A 15,030-nucleotide genomic window follows, 5' to 3' on the forward strand; every position below is an offset into this window, starting at 1 on the left:
GCCCAAAGGATGATCGCCCCCAAGTGCGCGCGCAAGTGCAAAATCAACCAAAACAAACTTTGGACGAATTCTTCTTGCCGGATGTGGATAATGCTACGTTTGGGTGTTTTCCGATGCCGATTCAAGCGGCGAATTTTGAGATTAAGCCAAGTACCATACAACTTTTGAAGAACCGGTGTGCATTTTAGGGGTTGAGTCATGAGGATCCCAATGCACATATTGTCAAGTTCTTGTGTGTACTCAACACTTTCAAGCTTCATGGGATAATCGCGCATCAAATTAAGCTATGGATGTTCCCCTTATCTTTGACGGACAAGGAAAGTTTATGGCTTCAATCTCTCCCCAATGAGTCAATCCATAATTAGAGAGATTTGGCGCAAGTGTTTCTCAATAAGTACTTCCCTCATGGCAAGACCGCAAGGCTAACCAAGGAGATAATTGATTTTTTCCAATTTGAGGGGGAGTCACTTTATGAGGCATGGGAGCGGTTTAAGGATCTACAAAGGAATGTTCCACATCATCGGCTCAAGAGAGAGCATGTTATCCAAATCTTCTATGATGGGACAACTGAGACTACTAGAGCTACTATTGATGCGGTGTCGGGTGGTTCTTTGATGCAAAAGACATATGAGGAAGCCCTTGGATTGGTGGAAAAATTGTCTATCGTGAGTAGTACATGGTCCTACATGGATAGAAGAAGACCATCTAGTCAAAAGTCGGTAATGACTCTTGACCAAGTAAAGGAGATGGAGGCCATGAAAGCACATAATGCTTCACTTCAATCCCAAGTGGATGCCCTCTAGAAACAAGTTGCTCCAAGAAACGCTGGTAGCTTATGTGCAAGTGGGATGCAAGTTTTGTGGGGAATACAATCATACGGGTGGAGAATGTCTAGTTGCGGGCCAAGTTTTGAGTGAGCAAGTGAATTACATTGGGGGTTAAAGACAGGTCAATGATCCCTATTCCAATACCTACAACCTCAGGTGGAAAAATCACCCCAATTTTAGGTGGAGAAACAATGAAGGGCAAGGAAATGTTCAAGCTTCTCAACAAGCGGGTCCAAGTTTCCAAGGTAGCAATAGAACACTTGAACTCTTTTCCCGATTTTATCTTCGAACATAAAGTTCATGAGCCTTTGGTATGTAGCTCTAACATTTTTTAATCTGAATGGCATTTCACTGTAGCAATATGTTCCGCCATTGGTAATGAAATATATTTTTTTCATTTATCTTCTTCTTTCATTGGGATTTGATGGTATCCTTGTGCAACATCTACCAGGCTGTACATGGCGTTTCCGCTGAGTCCACGAGTTGATTTATATCCAATAGCGGGTAGCTATCTTTTGGGCATGCTTTGTTGAAGTCAGTGTCTTCCACGCACATCCGATTTTTCCCATTTTTTTTTTCACAATCACCACATTGGCGACCCATTCGGGGTAATGAATTTCTCTGGTAAATACTGCTTTCATTAGTTTTTCAACTTCGTCTGCGATTTTTTTTCCCCGAGAATTTCCTATTTTTCTGCTTCACTTCCATTGCTTTTTCGTCCATATTAATTATGTGAGTGATGACGTGTGTGTCGATCCTTACAATTTCATAAGCTTTCGAAGCGAATATTTCCATGCTAGCCTTCAAGACTTTTACGATTTTTTCTTTGAGTTTTTGAGGGTATGCATACCCCCAAATGACCTTTTTACTGTCTCCCAATTCCATTTTGAGTACTTGGCCTTCGGGTTTGCAGTTTTTCTCCTAAATGTCGTGATTTTACATTTCTCCAATTGGCAAAGTTTCATATGATTCTTACACTTCGTCATAGCATTTTTTGGCCATATCTTGGTTTTCTCTTATTGTGATGATTCCTCCTTCACTTAGAATTTTCATGGTGAGCGCCCTTATGCTGGTTATAATTGCCGAGTCGTGAAGAAAAGGTCTCCCAGAATCGAGTTCTATGGTAAGTCGATGTCCACTAAGTTGAACGTCATTTTGATTTTCCTTGGATTCCCGATTTTTGCATTCAGGATGATCGTGCCCAATCGGATTATGTGCGAGCCACCAAATCCTGTGAGTGGAACGGGGCTCCTTTTTACTTTTGTCAAAGTTTGTTCTAAGCCTTTATACGCCTTCTTCGTCATCTGATTTATTGCACTTCCTTCGTTTACTAAAATTCTTTCCATGTTCCAGTTGTTGATGGTCATTGCAATTACAAGGGCATCATTATGCGGACTTTTTACACGTCCAAAATCTCATGTGTTGAAAATTATTGCTAGTGAAGTGATTTCTTTATTTTCCATTCTTCGTCGTTTACTTTTTGGGTCAATTTTGCTGGAATTCATCCTTCAATAGAATTTGATTTCAGTTCAAAAAAGCTCATTCTTTCTTGAAGTTATCAAGCTCTTCTTACAGACAGCGCCAATAGGTGGAGTCTGTCTTCTCAAAGGGATTTTAACCTGCAAACAAGGCATATGGATGATCTGATGGTGATTGTCCGATTAACTCTCTAATGCTTAAGCCAGTCGTAAGATTAAGAGAGTATTATTCGTAAATTATAATTAGTCTGTGGGTAGGCATTACCTCAATGTCTTTTATAGTGAGTATAAAGGAATACCTTGTAGATTTGGAAAAAAGATTCCTATTTAGCGGACGAATCCAAATAGGAAACAAATTCCTATTTGGCAAGAGTCCTATTTAGCGGATGAACCCGAATAGAAAACAAATTCCTATTTAGCAAGAGTCGTATTTATGAATGATTTCTAAATATGGTAGGGCTCCTAAATAGGAACGTGATTCCAATTAAGAAAGTATTTCCAAAATCCGTGAGATCTAGATCTTCTAGAATCTTTTAGAGTAGTTGAATCGTATACGTAATTTTAGATATTTGGCAAAACGCGTTAGATCCGAGTTATGCGATATACCGAATCCTAGTGGATTCGGTCATTACTAAGATTGGGCGAACCTTTCGGATTGTTTATGTCAGGCGAGTCTTTAAAGACTCGGTTATAACTTGTTTAAACGAGTTCACATATCCTTATTGACGAACAGATCTGATGTAACTCAGTTCATTATATTACCCTGTAATTTAATTTTCATCGGTAACAATAATAAATTAAAATATTTAAAAACAATTTACACAATAACTTACAGTTTGAACATATTGATTCGTACGTTGTAGCAGTATTTTAAAAACCGGACCGGACCGGTCGGTTCGACAGGGAGCCGCTGTTTTTAAAACACTAAGAACCAAAAATCCGGTCCAACCGGTTTGGACCGGAATGAACCGGCTAAATCGGTGAGCCAGAACCAAATTAGACTGGCCAGTTTAATCGCACCTGTGTATTTTTATATATTTTTAAATATTATCTAAATCAGACTTTTAATTTTTTTGTCTCTTTAGATTATTTCTCTCTTTCTTTAATATTTCTATACTAAAATTAGTAATATCAAACAAAGGGTGTAATAACTAAGTGAAATGAGTTATTTATTTCCATATAATTAGAGTTGAATATAATTAATGTATAAGATTATAATATAATTTATAAAATAATTATAAAATTTATTTAAAAAATGACAATAAATTAGAAACTTAAAATGATAAGTTTTTAATTTATTAGGATAGATTAAAAAAAACCAAAAAGCTAATACAAAATAGGAAACACAAAAGTAAAATCTCCTAAATAGAAAAAAAGAAAAAATAATAAAAATAGTAAACTTTTTTATTTCTTTTTATAGCTAATCAAGACATAATTTTCTATAAATAAAAAAGTCATCTTCTTATATATTTCTTTAACTAATTACTTAAAAAAAACCCACCTTATAACAATATTTTGTTTATATCCCGACATAGAAAAAAATTCGTTTGTACCATTTTTTTGATTTTTCATAAATTATTGATAATTAATATAAATTAAATAATAATTAAAAGTTTAATGTTATGAAGAATAAGGTATTTTTGTACCATAATAACATTAAAGTCTAATTAGAATATAGGTTAAAAGATGAAGGACTATTTTAACCTTTGTTCTAAATGAAAAAAGTTCAATTTAATGTTTTACGGTAGAGTTGAAAACGAAAAATGAAAAAAAAAGTACAAATTAACTTTTTTATAGGTCGGGGTATAAACGAAATAATGTTATAAGATGAGATTTTTTTTAAGTAATTAGGCTTTCCTTTAAATGAATTTTGAAAAGAAAGTAAAAAATTATAAATAACAGTAAAAGATAATAATTCATAAAAATAAGGGTTAATTGCAAATTAATACACGAACTTTACCCTAATTTGCAATTACAACACGAACTTTGAAACTTGGCAATTTAATACACCAACTTTCATTTTTTGGCAAATTAGTACACCGACCAATCATACAACAACACGTAGCTTTATATGACAATGTCCACGTTAGCGTTTTTCCAGTTTGGTGTATCAATTCGCCAAAAAATAAAAATTGGTGTACCAATTTGCCAAGTTTTAAAGTTTGTGTTGTAATTGCAAATTAGGGTAAAATTTGTGTATTAATTTGCAATTAACTCTAAAAATAATAAAACTGGAAATATAATATTGTGTTACATATTGTTTTAAAATGTACTCGACTGGTTCGACCGTCGGTCGAATCAGTCGTACAGGTCAAACCGGAAATTGGTAATTTTATCGGTTTGGCTACCGGTCGGTTTTAAAACAGTGCATTGTAGTACTTTTTAGGATGTTTAAGTATAAATAGGCTTAATCTATCTAGAGGCTCCTGTACTTCACACTTTTATTTCCGTAGGTCCTTATACTTCATTTTTGTATTATCTAGTCCTTCTACTTATCTATTTTTAATTTTGAGGTCCTTTTTGAGTTTTTCCAGTCCCTGTAGTTATAAATTTTTTTTCCTCCAGTTCCTCTACTTACACTCTTTTTTTCCTCCGATCACACAAAAAGACAGAAAAAAAATTAAAAAAGACCTGAAAATAAAAAATGAGTAAGTAGAGGGACCAAAAAATATAAAAATGAAGTATAAAGTCTAATGAAAAAAAATATAAAATTTAGAGACCTTTAAATAAATTTGGCCGTGTAAATATTATGAGTTATATTTCCATGGCCGGCTATATTTTCAAGTGTGGTTTAAGTTCATTTATATACGAGCGACACGTAGGTAGGTTTTTCTCTCTTATGCCGGTTAGCTAATTACGAGAGTCAATCTCGGGTCTCACAATCACAAAATTTGTGGCACAAATCCATCTGTTTTTGTTGCTTGCTCTTATTCAATCCCCAATTTAGTCTTGACCACAATTTTATATATCCTGATAAAAAAAAATATCCTTTCTAATGTTTGTTAAATTCGATTTAGATCATTTTAAGGTTGTATTCAATATCACCGGTTACTTATTAACGAGCTGTAGTTCAAATTATACAAATACTAAACAGCAAACTGGCGAAGATATAAGTTTAATTTCTCTCATAAATACTCCTCTCTTCTCAATTATTAAAAAAGAAAAAAAAAATCACCAGTTAATTTATAGCGTAAATTAACAGTCTTAATATAGTACAATATAGCTTATATATTTTTTTAAAATTAAAAAATACCATCTTTAATTTTTTTTATCATCTTTATTAAACCGGTCATTCTTATGATTACTCCTCCATATTTACAGAATTAATTAATAAAATTCAAGTTTAATATTTTTAAATTTATTTTTATTTTTATTATAAATATAAATGAAATTTTATTTTTATGAGATGTAAGAACTTAATAAATTCAAGTTATTTTTTATTTTAAAAATTATCTTCTATGTTTTTAAAGTTTTTTAATTTAAAAATAAATAATTAAAAATAATCCTTTAGAAAAAAATTATTAATAAAAACAGAGAATAAATTAAATTACATTAGATGCATTAAATAATTAATTTCATAAAATATGATTTATTAACATATCAAATAATAAATTTTAAAAATAAATTTATATTATTTAAATCATTTTACTTGATTTCCTAACACTAAAAATAAACTAAAGTATTATATGTTCTAACAATGACAATTTTTTTAAATATTGGTTGATTATAAATAAAATAAAAATTATATTATACGTAGAAACTTTTGAAATAATCTGATTTAATTAATAATATGAAACTGAATCCAATTAGATATTTCAATTTGCTCTCTATAGTAATTTTTTTTTGTTAATGATATGTTATGCATCAGTGTTAGAAATTAGTTGAAATAACAATTTAAAAAAAATCCACCAACGAAAGACAGGGTCGAGCCCCTAACTTTCTGAAAAATGTACGGCGAGGAGTATAGCCACTGGGCTACACCCTCATGTACTATAGTAATTTTATTTCTGATTTACAAAATTATTTTAAGTGTTTTATAATTTTCAAACGGTATACAATAAATTCAAAATTGCCACCAATCAAATGCAAAAGAGACTATTGGACATAAATGAGGAAACCAATTTTGGCCACATCTTGAAAATATTGACAAGGATAATTAGCCAACTCACATAGGAAACGACGGATGGGATGTAAGGAAAGCTTTGAGGTTAGAACCATACATGTGGAGTTGTATATCAACGCTCAACAAACTTGTGGACAAGGACAACCATTCCACTCCCATCCTTCCACGTTTTCCACTCCTACAATACTTTGTTTTTTCAATTTTATTTTATTTTAAAATTGAGCAATCTTTGGACATTTATTATTGTAGACGCCCTAAATTATTAAATACGCCTCTATTTTTATTTAAAAACCCTTTAATCTTTTCATAATCTAAAATTTATATTCAAATTCTGTCAACTAACACTCAAACATGAAAAATGGATAGGACCATTTTGAATGAAAATGTTGGAATCTAACCGAAATGTAGCACGAGAACCTCCGATAAGCGTTCGTTTTTAGTTTTTTATATGCTTTTAACTGTTTTTTACCGACGCGGCCCGAGAGCGTCGGCCAAGATGGGAAATGTTTCCCAAGAGGCGGCCGCGACCAAAAACGTCGCCGCCACCAATAATTTTTTTATTTTTTAATATAAATATTAATTAAAAATAAATTAATTAGTTTAGTTTAGTTTAGTTTAATTAAATTTAAATATTATTAGTTTAGGGTTTAAGGTTTAGGATTATAATCTGTTAGTTAGTGTAATTTTATTATTTAGTAAATTAAATGTAATTTGTTTAGATATATTATTTAGTTTAATTAGTCTAAATTAATTAGTTAAATTTAATTTTATTATTAATTTACTTAATTTAATTGTATTTGTTTAATTTAAATAGTGTAATTTAATTAATATTAATTTAAATTGATAGTTGCAGAGTAGGGGATCTGGTAGAGGAAAAACTATTACTGCTCGGCAACAATAGTTAGATCCGGATGTTGAGGGGTCGGGAACTCGACATGTCCGATCTCGTAATGTGAACACCTTTATCTGATGACAGAGACAATAGACGCAGACTGCTGTTGTTGAGAGACCTAGTGAGGTAGAGGATGTTTGATGATATGCTGATGGATGATGATATGCAAAGTTCAGAGAATTCAGAACCAGTCTACGTTTCTCGACGGAGGAAGGGGAGAGATGGACGGTTCCTTGTTGGATCGTCATCGGGTAAATATAATTTAATAATTGTGTTAATTTTACAATACTGATAAAAATATAAATTCGTATTAGTTATTGTAATCATAAATTCAGGTTCGAGCAGATGACATGGGACATATGCTGATTATGTTTGGACTGTTAATGGGCTAGTGCTAGGTGGACCCCATGACGGCAGAGAGTGATTCGCAATTTCCATGGACATATTGCTTGTGGGATATGGAATGGGGAGGAGAGAGACACAATCAAGTGCTAGAATAGACATACAACTTGTGGGAAGCTGAGAGATTGGTATACGGCCATTACTAACGAGGTTAAATAGATGATAGACGAGACTGATTTGGCACATCTCCCGGTTACTATGTTTGATCACCTGTATATTCCTCTCCTATCTGCATTTGTGGAGCGATGGTAGCCTGATACTAGCTCATTTCACTTGCCATTCGCGGAGATGACCATTAGACTGCATGATGTGTGGCATATTCTCCGTATTCCACTCGAGGGAGATATGATTTTTGGTTATCCTGGTAGACATCCGCTTCCGGCTGCTTGTGTGAAGATTTTAGGTATCAGTTAGAGAGGCTATTAGATGAGGGAACCAAGCATATGGCTCAGGGAGGGATTTTGAGTGACCCAGTGATCGGTTTGTGTAGTCAGAGTCAGGGTCAGACTGCTGAGATTAAGGCCATAGTATGAATTTGGTTGATGTTAGGTTGCACCTTGTTTGTGGATAAGAGTGGCAACCGGATTAGACGAGCATGCCTTTGGGAGGTGACCAATGGATTGGCAGATGCGCCTTCTTACTCGTGGGGCTATGCTACATTAGCGTACCTATATCGTCAGCTAGGAGTGGCTTCAAGGGAAGATTGTCATGGTTTGCCTAGATGCTTGACACCATATATGAGTACTTTCTATGCTTCCGACCCCAGCAAGAGCGGCTTATTATCGGTTCTGATACTCCTCGAGGTTGCAGTTAGAGCGTATCACATACAGAGAACGTGGATAGCCGGCTTCAGGCATTGTGTTGCATTGTGTGTCCGTATAGACCAGTTGATTGCAGACGAGATACGTAAATTTAATTAAATTAATTTAAGGGTTAATTCCAAAAAAAGTCACGACCTTTACACAAATTTTCATTTTAATCACGACTTTTAAAAATTGCCATATAAAACCACAACCTTTCATTTTTATTTCAAATCTATCACCAAATCAATTTTTGGTGTATTTTTTATGACGTGGACACCATAATCCGGCAGATTTGAAAAAAAATGAAAGTAAAATTCACCGGAAAAATGAAAGGTCATGGTTTTATATGGCAATTTTTAAAAGTCGTGATTAAAATGAAAATTCGTGTAAAGGTCGTGATTTTTTTATGGAATTAACCCTTAATTTAATTACTTAGTTGTTGTTCTACTAATTTCTTGTTTCTTATTATATTTTGAGCAGGTGATGTGGCTGCCTTTTGGTGTTGACCATGAAAACAATTTCAGAAATCAATTTTAATTCGATAAACAAATACCTCGGGAAACGCTGGGATACTCGTTTCAGATTCTTAATACTCGTCTCCCAACGAATTGGAAGCATTATCCGTCATTACGGTTTCAGGATTCAAATGAGGTTGAGAGAATAATTTTTTTGGTTTTGGTTAAGAAGGCAAAGGGGTAATTCGGAGGGGCGATATTTAGTAAATCCCCAACATTATTGGCATTAAAATTTTTTTTTTTATAAATGCATTAAACAATTTTATGTTTTAATAAAACATAAAAAATATATTTATGATATTAAAATATTATGCAAGCAACTTCACTAATGAGTTCTATAAAATTTACTCCCTCCATATCAAAACAATAGTTCACTTTCTCCTTTTCACACAGTTTAAAAAACACAATCAATGTTCTAATTTTTCACAGCTTTGTTTTCATTTTTCTTATCATACCCTTATTAAATGTTATGATTAATTTACTTTTTAGGCTAGTGCATGTAGACACATATTTTTTGACATGTAACAAGTGATAACGGACTGAAGCGTCCAATGCTTATTTCTAGAGATAATTGTCCGCGTGACGAGCAATTGATTCGATTGCTTGAATCCCAACAGACATAATCAGTGCATAATGAAAATTTAAGGGGTTAAAACACAATTAGTTGTAAATAGTTTATTAAAATCTATAGAAATTGTAGTTTAAGTCTAGAAATTGGACTAAGTGCAATATCTTAAAAGTTTATAAGCCAATTTGAAAGCTTGAAATTGACCATACCCAAACCCACAGGGTTCCAAGAGTCATTTTTAATACTTTCGGACACCAAATAACATTTTTAGACATAGTTATCACTTAATTAATTAATTAATACAAATTTAACATGTACAATTATAAGGTAAAAGTAAAAAGTAATTATAATCCTAAAAATATCACTTGACAGTCTTTCATAACCTAAGCTCTATCTATTAATTACAACTAGGTAAATAGTAAACTTATTGATTGAAGACTAACCACCAAACTCTAGAAAACCCAAGGTCACCACTAACCATTGTAAATACTACTTCTAATTAGTTTAGCCAGGGGTCGGTAATCAAACACCAGAAAAAGCATAGAAACCCTAGGGAAAAAACTGTCCTGTCTGAACCACACAGACACCACACACACACACTCACTCAAGTTAAAGACGCTTTAATCACTTAAGAACGCCATGTAAAGCACTGATCAAAAGCTGGATTCTACGTCCATATCGCCAAAAAACTAGGCAAGAACTCAGAACGGTACTTCTGAGGACCCTCAATAATCTATAGTTACTTTTCATGCCATGTTAATCATAATTACTGAATTTTTGTGTATTAGGATGCATGTCAGTTTATTTTATTGATTTTTGTCATAAATTGTCATAATTGTCAAATTTGATGTTCTTGCTATAACTTCTATACAAATTGATGAGAAGCATTTTAATAGGCTGATTTAATGCGATATGCCATATTTAGATTTCAATTTATTCTAATGCTTAGAATGCATATTAGGGTTGTGTTTATGCTTTTTTGTCAAGAATACGTTCTTGGTTAAATTGCTATAAAATCAGTTGTTTAGGTGTTTTAATTCAATTTTAAGCACTGTAAAGTAATCCTAGTACATGTTATTTGTATTCCTTGTCCGTTTTATGCGGTTTTGAGTGTTTTGCATGAAAAACCGACGTGAAACGACGAAACGACGAGTTACTGTTTCCAGCTGACAACGCCGCCGCCGCCGCCAGACAAATTGCCGTCGTCAGAATCCACCGCCGCTGCCAGAAGTGCATAGTGTCAAAGCACAAATTTGTGCATAAGCGGATGCACACTCTGAAGGCTGACCCGACCCGATTCGTGGATGAGCGCGCGAGGATTGCGGCTGTAAGTATCTTTTTAAAATTATATTGATTGAAAGTAGTATTCAAATAGTTTAAGTAGTTCAATAGTTTGAATATAATATCTCAATTGTTTGAAACACGTAATTTATTTTATTTGAATTAGGTATTTTTGTTGTTCCTTTGAATTAAGTGGTTTGGTTGTTGATATGTGCTAGTTTGTACAATTTGAAGTTTGCAGGATTTCCCTGAAAAATGGGTGATGTTCATTTTATAAACGAGATGCTGCCGAATTTTTATTAGAAATAACGTTTAAGTTGTTTGAAACATGTAATTCATATGAAACTAATTGGTTTAAATTATTATTGTAGGAGCATTTTGAGCAGGAGATGTTGGCCGCTACACAGACAGCCGAGGGGAGTACAGCATCTACCCCAGTGGATCCGGACGAAGTTTATCTTGCTGTTGAGGGGGTGAGGAAGCGGCGTATCTACGGATTAGGCTCAGTTGGTTCTGAGTACGTAGCCTCGCAGCGGGGTACTTCTAGTAGACGACCCGGCAGCTCCTCTCAGACCATGTCGCCAGCCGACGATGCGAGGTTCCGCACTGATCTCATCGCTCAGTTTGCGGATACGATCCGTGATCAGGTCCAGATTGCGGTTGCAGCGGCGATGCAGCAGATGCAGCAGCGGGCCCCGGGAGATGTTTTACCCACTCCTCCACCACCGCCTCCACCACCGCCTCCACCGGCTACTGATGACGTTGTCCCAGATGACGACGTCACAGATTTGTAGTACTGTAGTGTAGGGACGTTTTTGATATACAATTTTCATGTATCGTACGTTATATATATATATATATATATATATATATATATATATATATATATATATATATATATATATATATATATTTATGATATTTTCGGTGTTTTTATAATTTGCGTCAATTTATGCGTATTTAAACAGGGTATGCATTCATTTAAAAAGCCAAAAAATCAAAAAAATTATGCTTGATTTTTGTCAATTTCCCGACGGATTTGTCCGGATTAGCGACGGATAAAGTCCGTCGCTAAACCCAATCATAAAATTAAAATACGGATTTGGCGACGGATAAATCCGTCGCCAAAACCGTCGCCATTTGGCGACGGACTTTGGCGACGGATTCAAATCCGTCGCCAACTCCGTCTTGGAACGTCGCCAAACGCGTCGCCTGGCGACACGTTTGGCGACGGACCTTTGCCATTTGGCGACGGATTGTTTTGTGGCGTCGCTAATGTATTTAGCGACGCCACATTTCCCGACGGATTACGTCCGTCGGAAAATCCGTCGGGAAAGCAATTCCCGACGGATATGGGCTTTTTAGCGACGGAAAAATCCGTCGCTAAAAAGCTCCATTTTAGTAGTGAAAATTGTAACCTTCCAAGTCAATCAGACCTAGAAGCCAAAATGCAACATTCAGGCCCGATTCCGAGCCTGCCAAAACTCGGAATCTACCCCGGTTCAAACCAGCAGATTCATATCGATGAGACGGACAACTTCCAGAGTCATTTTTTTGCCGGAATCAATTTTTTAATTGGATAGAGTGTTTCATGCGCGCTATTTTATTTGGACTATATTTTGTAATATTTTGAAGATTTATATAATATAATACAAAGTAGTGATCTTAGCTTAAAAATCTAATATAATATTGTTTAAAAATAAGAATTCATAAACACTAAAATTTTAAAATATATAATCTATGGTTCAAATTTGCCATATGCAAATAGCTATGTGTGGCATAGTGGGGCTCCACTTAGAAGGAGGCTTTAATTCTTAGCCATACAAACACTTTCTTCCTCTTTGCTTCTTTACTAAACTTAAATTGACTTGCTAACCACTCAACTTCCAAAAAATATCTCTCCAAGCATCTTACACAAAGCTTCTAGCTTAATCATCTTTGCTTCTTTTACCCTTTGTTTTCTACATTTAATCAAACCCATTTGATTTTTTTAGGATTCTTGTTCAACTTTACCAAAATAACCTCATAATAGTACATGTAATTTTATCGACCACAAGTTTGATATTCTTTTCTTTGATGTGATAAAAATGTACCACCAATAATTTGAAAACAAACTGGCCACGTTAGCCATATATGAAATCTAATCAATAATTCACTTAAATTCTATTCAAATGTAAAATTTACAGTTTCACAAATTATTTGACACGTTAGTATGTACACTAGATCAGCTTATTGACTATATCAGACTTATGAAATCACTTGCTAGTATATAGATATAAAATATATTTCAAATTTCGAGTATTTAAATCTCAATTCTACATAATTAATTTAGGGAACTCTCATAGCACTTTTGGAACGATTTTGATTCGGGACAATTAAGTAGTGATATTAGAGATAATTAATTAGTTTAACAATTCAATGTAAAAAAAAGTACTAATATCATATGAGAGTAAATCAATTACTTTAATTTTTTAATTTTTTGAATTTTAATATTGAATAATTCAGATTTTCCATTAAGAAAAATATGATTTAAATAGAACTAAAATATCACAATAAAATAATATATATATTTAGAATCTAGAGTAAATAATAATCTTAATCTAATTTAAGTGATAGTAATTTCAGACTTATATAATAAAGAAGGTAAAATATAAAAAAAAAAAGTGGCAATTTTTGTCGTTTAATGAGGTCCAATACATTCTTAAAATTCTGTCCAGTATTGAATTCAATGAAAATGCATGTGAGCATTACCACAACAATTACTATATAAATGCCCCATTTCTCCTCCACCAATTTCCATCATATTGCAAAACAAAGTATCTCTACAACACAAGAAAAACATAAAAATTTCTAAAACACAAAGAACAAAAAAATGTGTAGAGGCATAGAAGAGAGAAGAAATCAAACTAGCTTCCGCAAAAAAGAGGTGGAAGCGGAGGCTGTTTCCGCTATTTCATCGGAAGAAGACGACGAAACCTCATCGACGTTGGTATGCTGTGAGCTTTGTGGGTCAAAAGCAAGTTTATATTGCCAAGCTGATGATGCATTTCTGTGTAGAAAATGTGACAAATGGGTACATGGAGCTAATTTCTTGGCAAATAGACATATCAGATGTTTTCTTTGCAATACTTGTCAGAATCTTACGCAAAGATATCTGCTTGGTGCTTCGGTTGAGATGGTTCTCCCGACAATAGTTACGACTACTGGTAGAGATGATCGAACAAGGAGTAGTATTTGTGATTCAAATAATGGTGATAAACACTGCTCTAAATCACTTAAAATGCCTTTTCTTTTTCTTTGATGCAACTATCTTGTTCATGGATTTGTATTTCTGCGCTAATTTAGATTCAAGAATTTTCGTACGAGGAAAATTATACAACGCAATGGTTCTCTATGTACGATGAGGCTGTTTTGAAATGGGAGAATTAGAAAAGAAGAAATAATATATTCTTATGTATAGACAACCAAGCTTATGATTCCTAGCTAGATAATGAAAAAAAATGTTAAAAAGACATTCGCATAATTAATAGATTATTGGATTGTTTTTTGATGTTTTAAAAATTTAGTTCAATGAGAAATGGATGAAAGATCAAGACTCGTTAGCTTTGTTCATCAAATTTGTTATTTTTCGATCATATTTCATCATTTAGAATGGGTTCTGATTTGATTTTTTTATGTTTTAACTTATCATTATTTTTTTTATTATTTTCTTTTTCTATTTTAAAAAACTTTAGAATTTTTATGGTTTTTTTTTTCTCCGAAGATATAATGTAATCCTATTATCTTGTTAAATTATGATTTACTAATTGGGAAAAGCTGTTCTCTTTATTTTATGAAATTTCTCAGTATTTTGTAAATTAAATTAATTTTTAGATGGTGTAATCACTGATGGTGATAAAAGCTAATTTTTTTAACTTTTTAAAACTCTATTAAAATCTTCCAATGGTTGTAACCAGGTACTATTCCATATATACTTGTTCTTTGTTTTACATAAAATATCTGATTTTACATAATTACTAGTTTAATTAGTTTTTAGAATTGAAGCAATGGATTGGATAGTTTTCATGGCTATTATCAATTTGATAGACCAAAAAATTAACTTTTTTTTTATCACCATAGTGTAATTACGTACTTTGTTTGA

At 33.2% G+C, this 15,030-nt stretch overlaps 1 protein-coding gene and 1 non-coding gene across 2 annotated transcripts; one reads left to right on the forward strand and one right to left on the reverse strand.

Annotated features, from left to right (window-relative positions):
- Positions 1-419: 419 nt before the first annotated feature.
- LOC126658908 (small nucleolar RNA R71) lies at positions 420-526 on the reverse strand. The gene has a single exon (XR_007634474.1). It is a non-coding gene; the product is annotated as a small nucleolar RNA R71 (small nucleolar RNA).
- Positions 527-13,637: 13,111 nt separating this feature from the next.
- On the forward strand, positions 13,638-14,535 carry LOC126656227 (B-box domain protein 30-like). Its single transcript, XM_050350742.2, has one exon. The coding sequence runs from the start codon at positions 13,762-13,764 to the stop codon at positions 14,188-14,190; it is 429 nt and encodes a 142-aa protein (XP_050206699.1). The 5' UTR covers positions 13,638-13,761; the 3' UTR covers positions 14,191-14,535.
- The last annotated feature ends 495 nt before the right edge of the window (positions 14,536-15,030 follow it).

The sequence above is a fragment of the Mercurialis annua genome, linkage group LG7 (assembly GCF_937616625.2).
Source record: "Mercurialis annua linkage group LG7, ddMerAnnu1.2, whole genome shotgun sequence".
Taxonomy (NCBI): domain Eukaryota; kingdom Viridiplantae; phylum Streptophyta; class Magnoliopsida; order Malpighiales; family Euphorbiaceae; genus Mercurialis; species Mercurialis annua.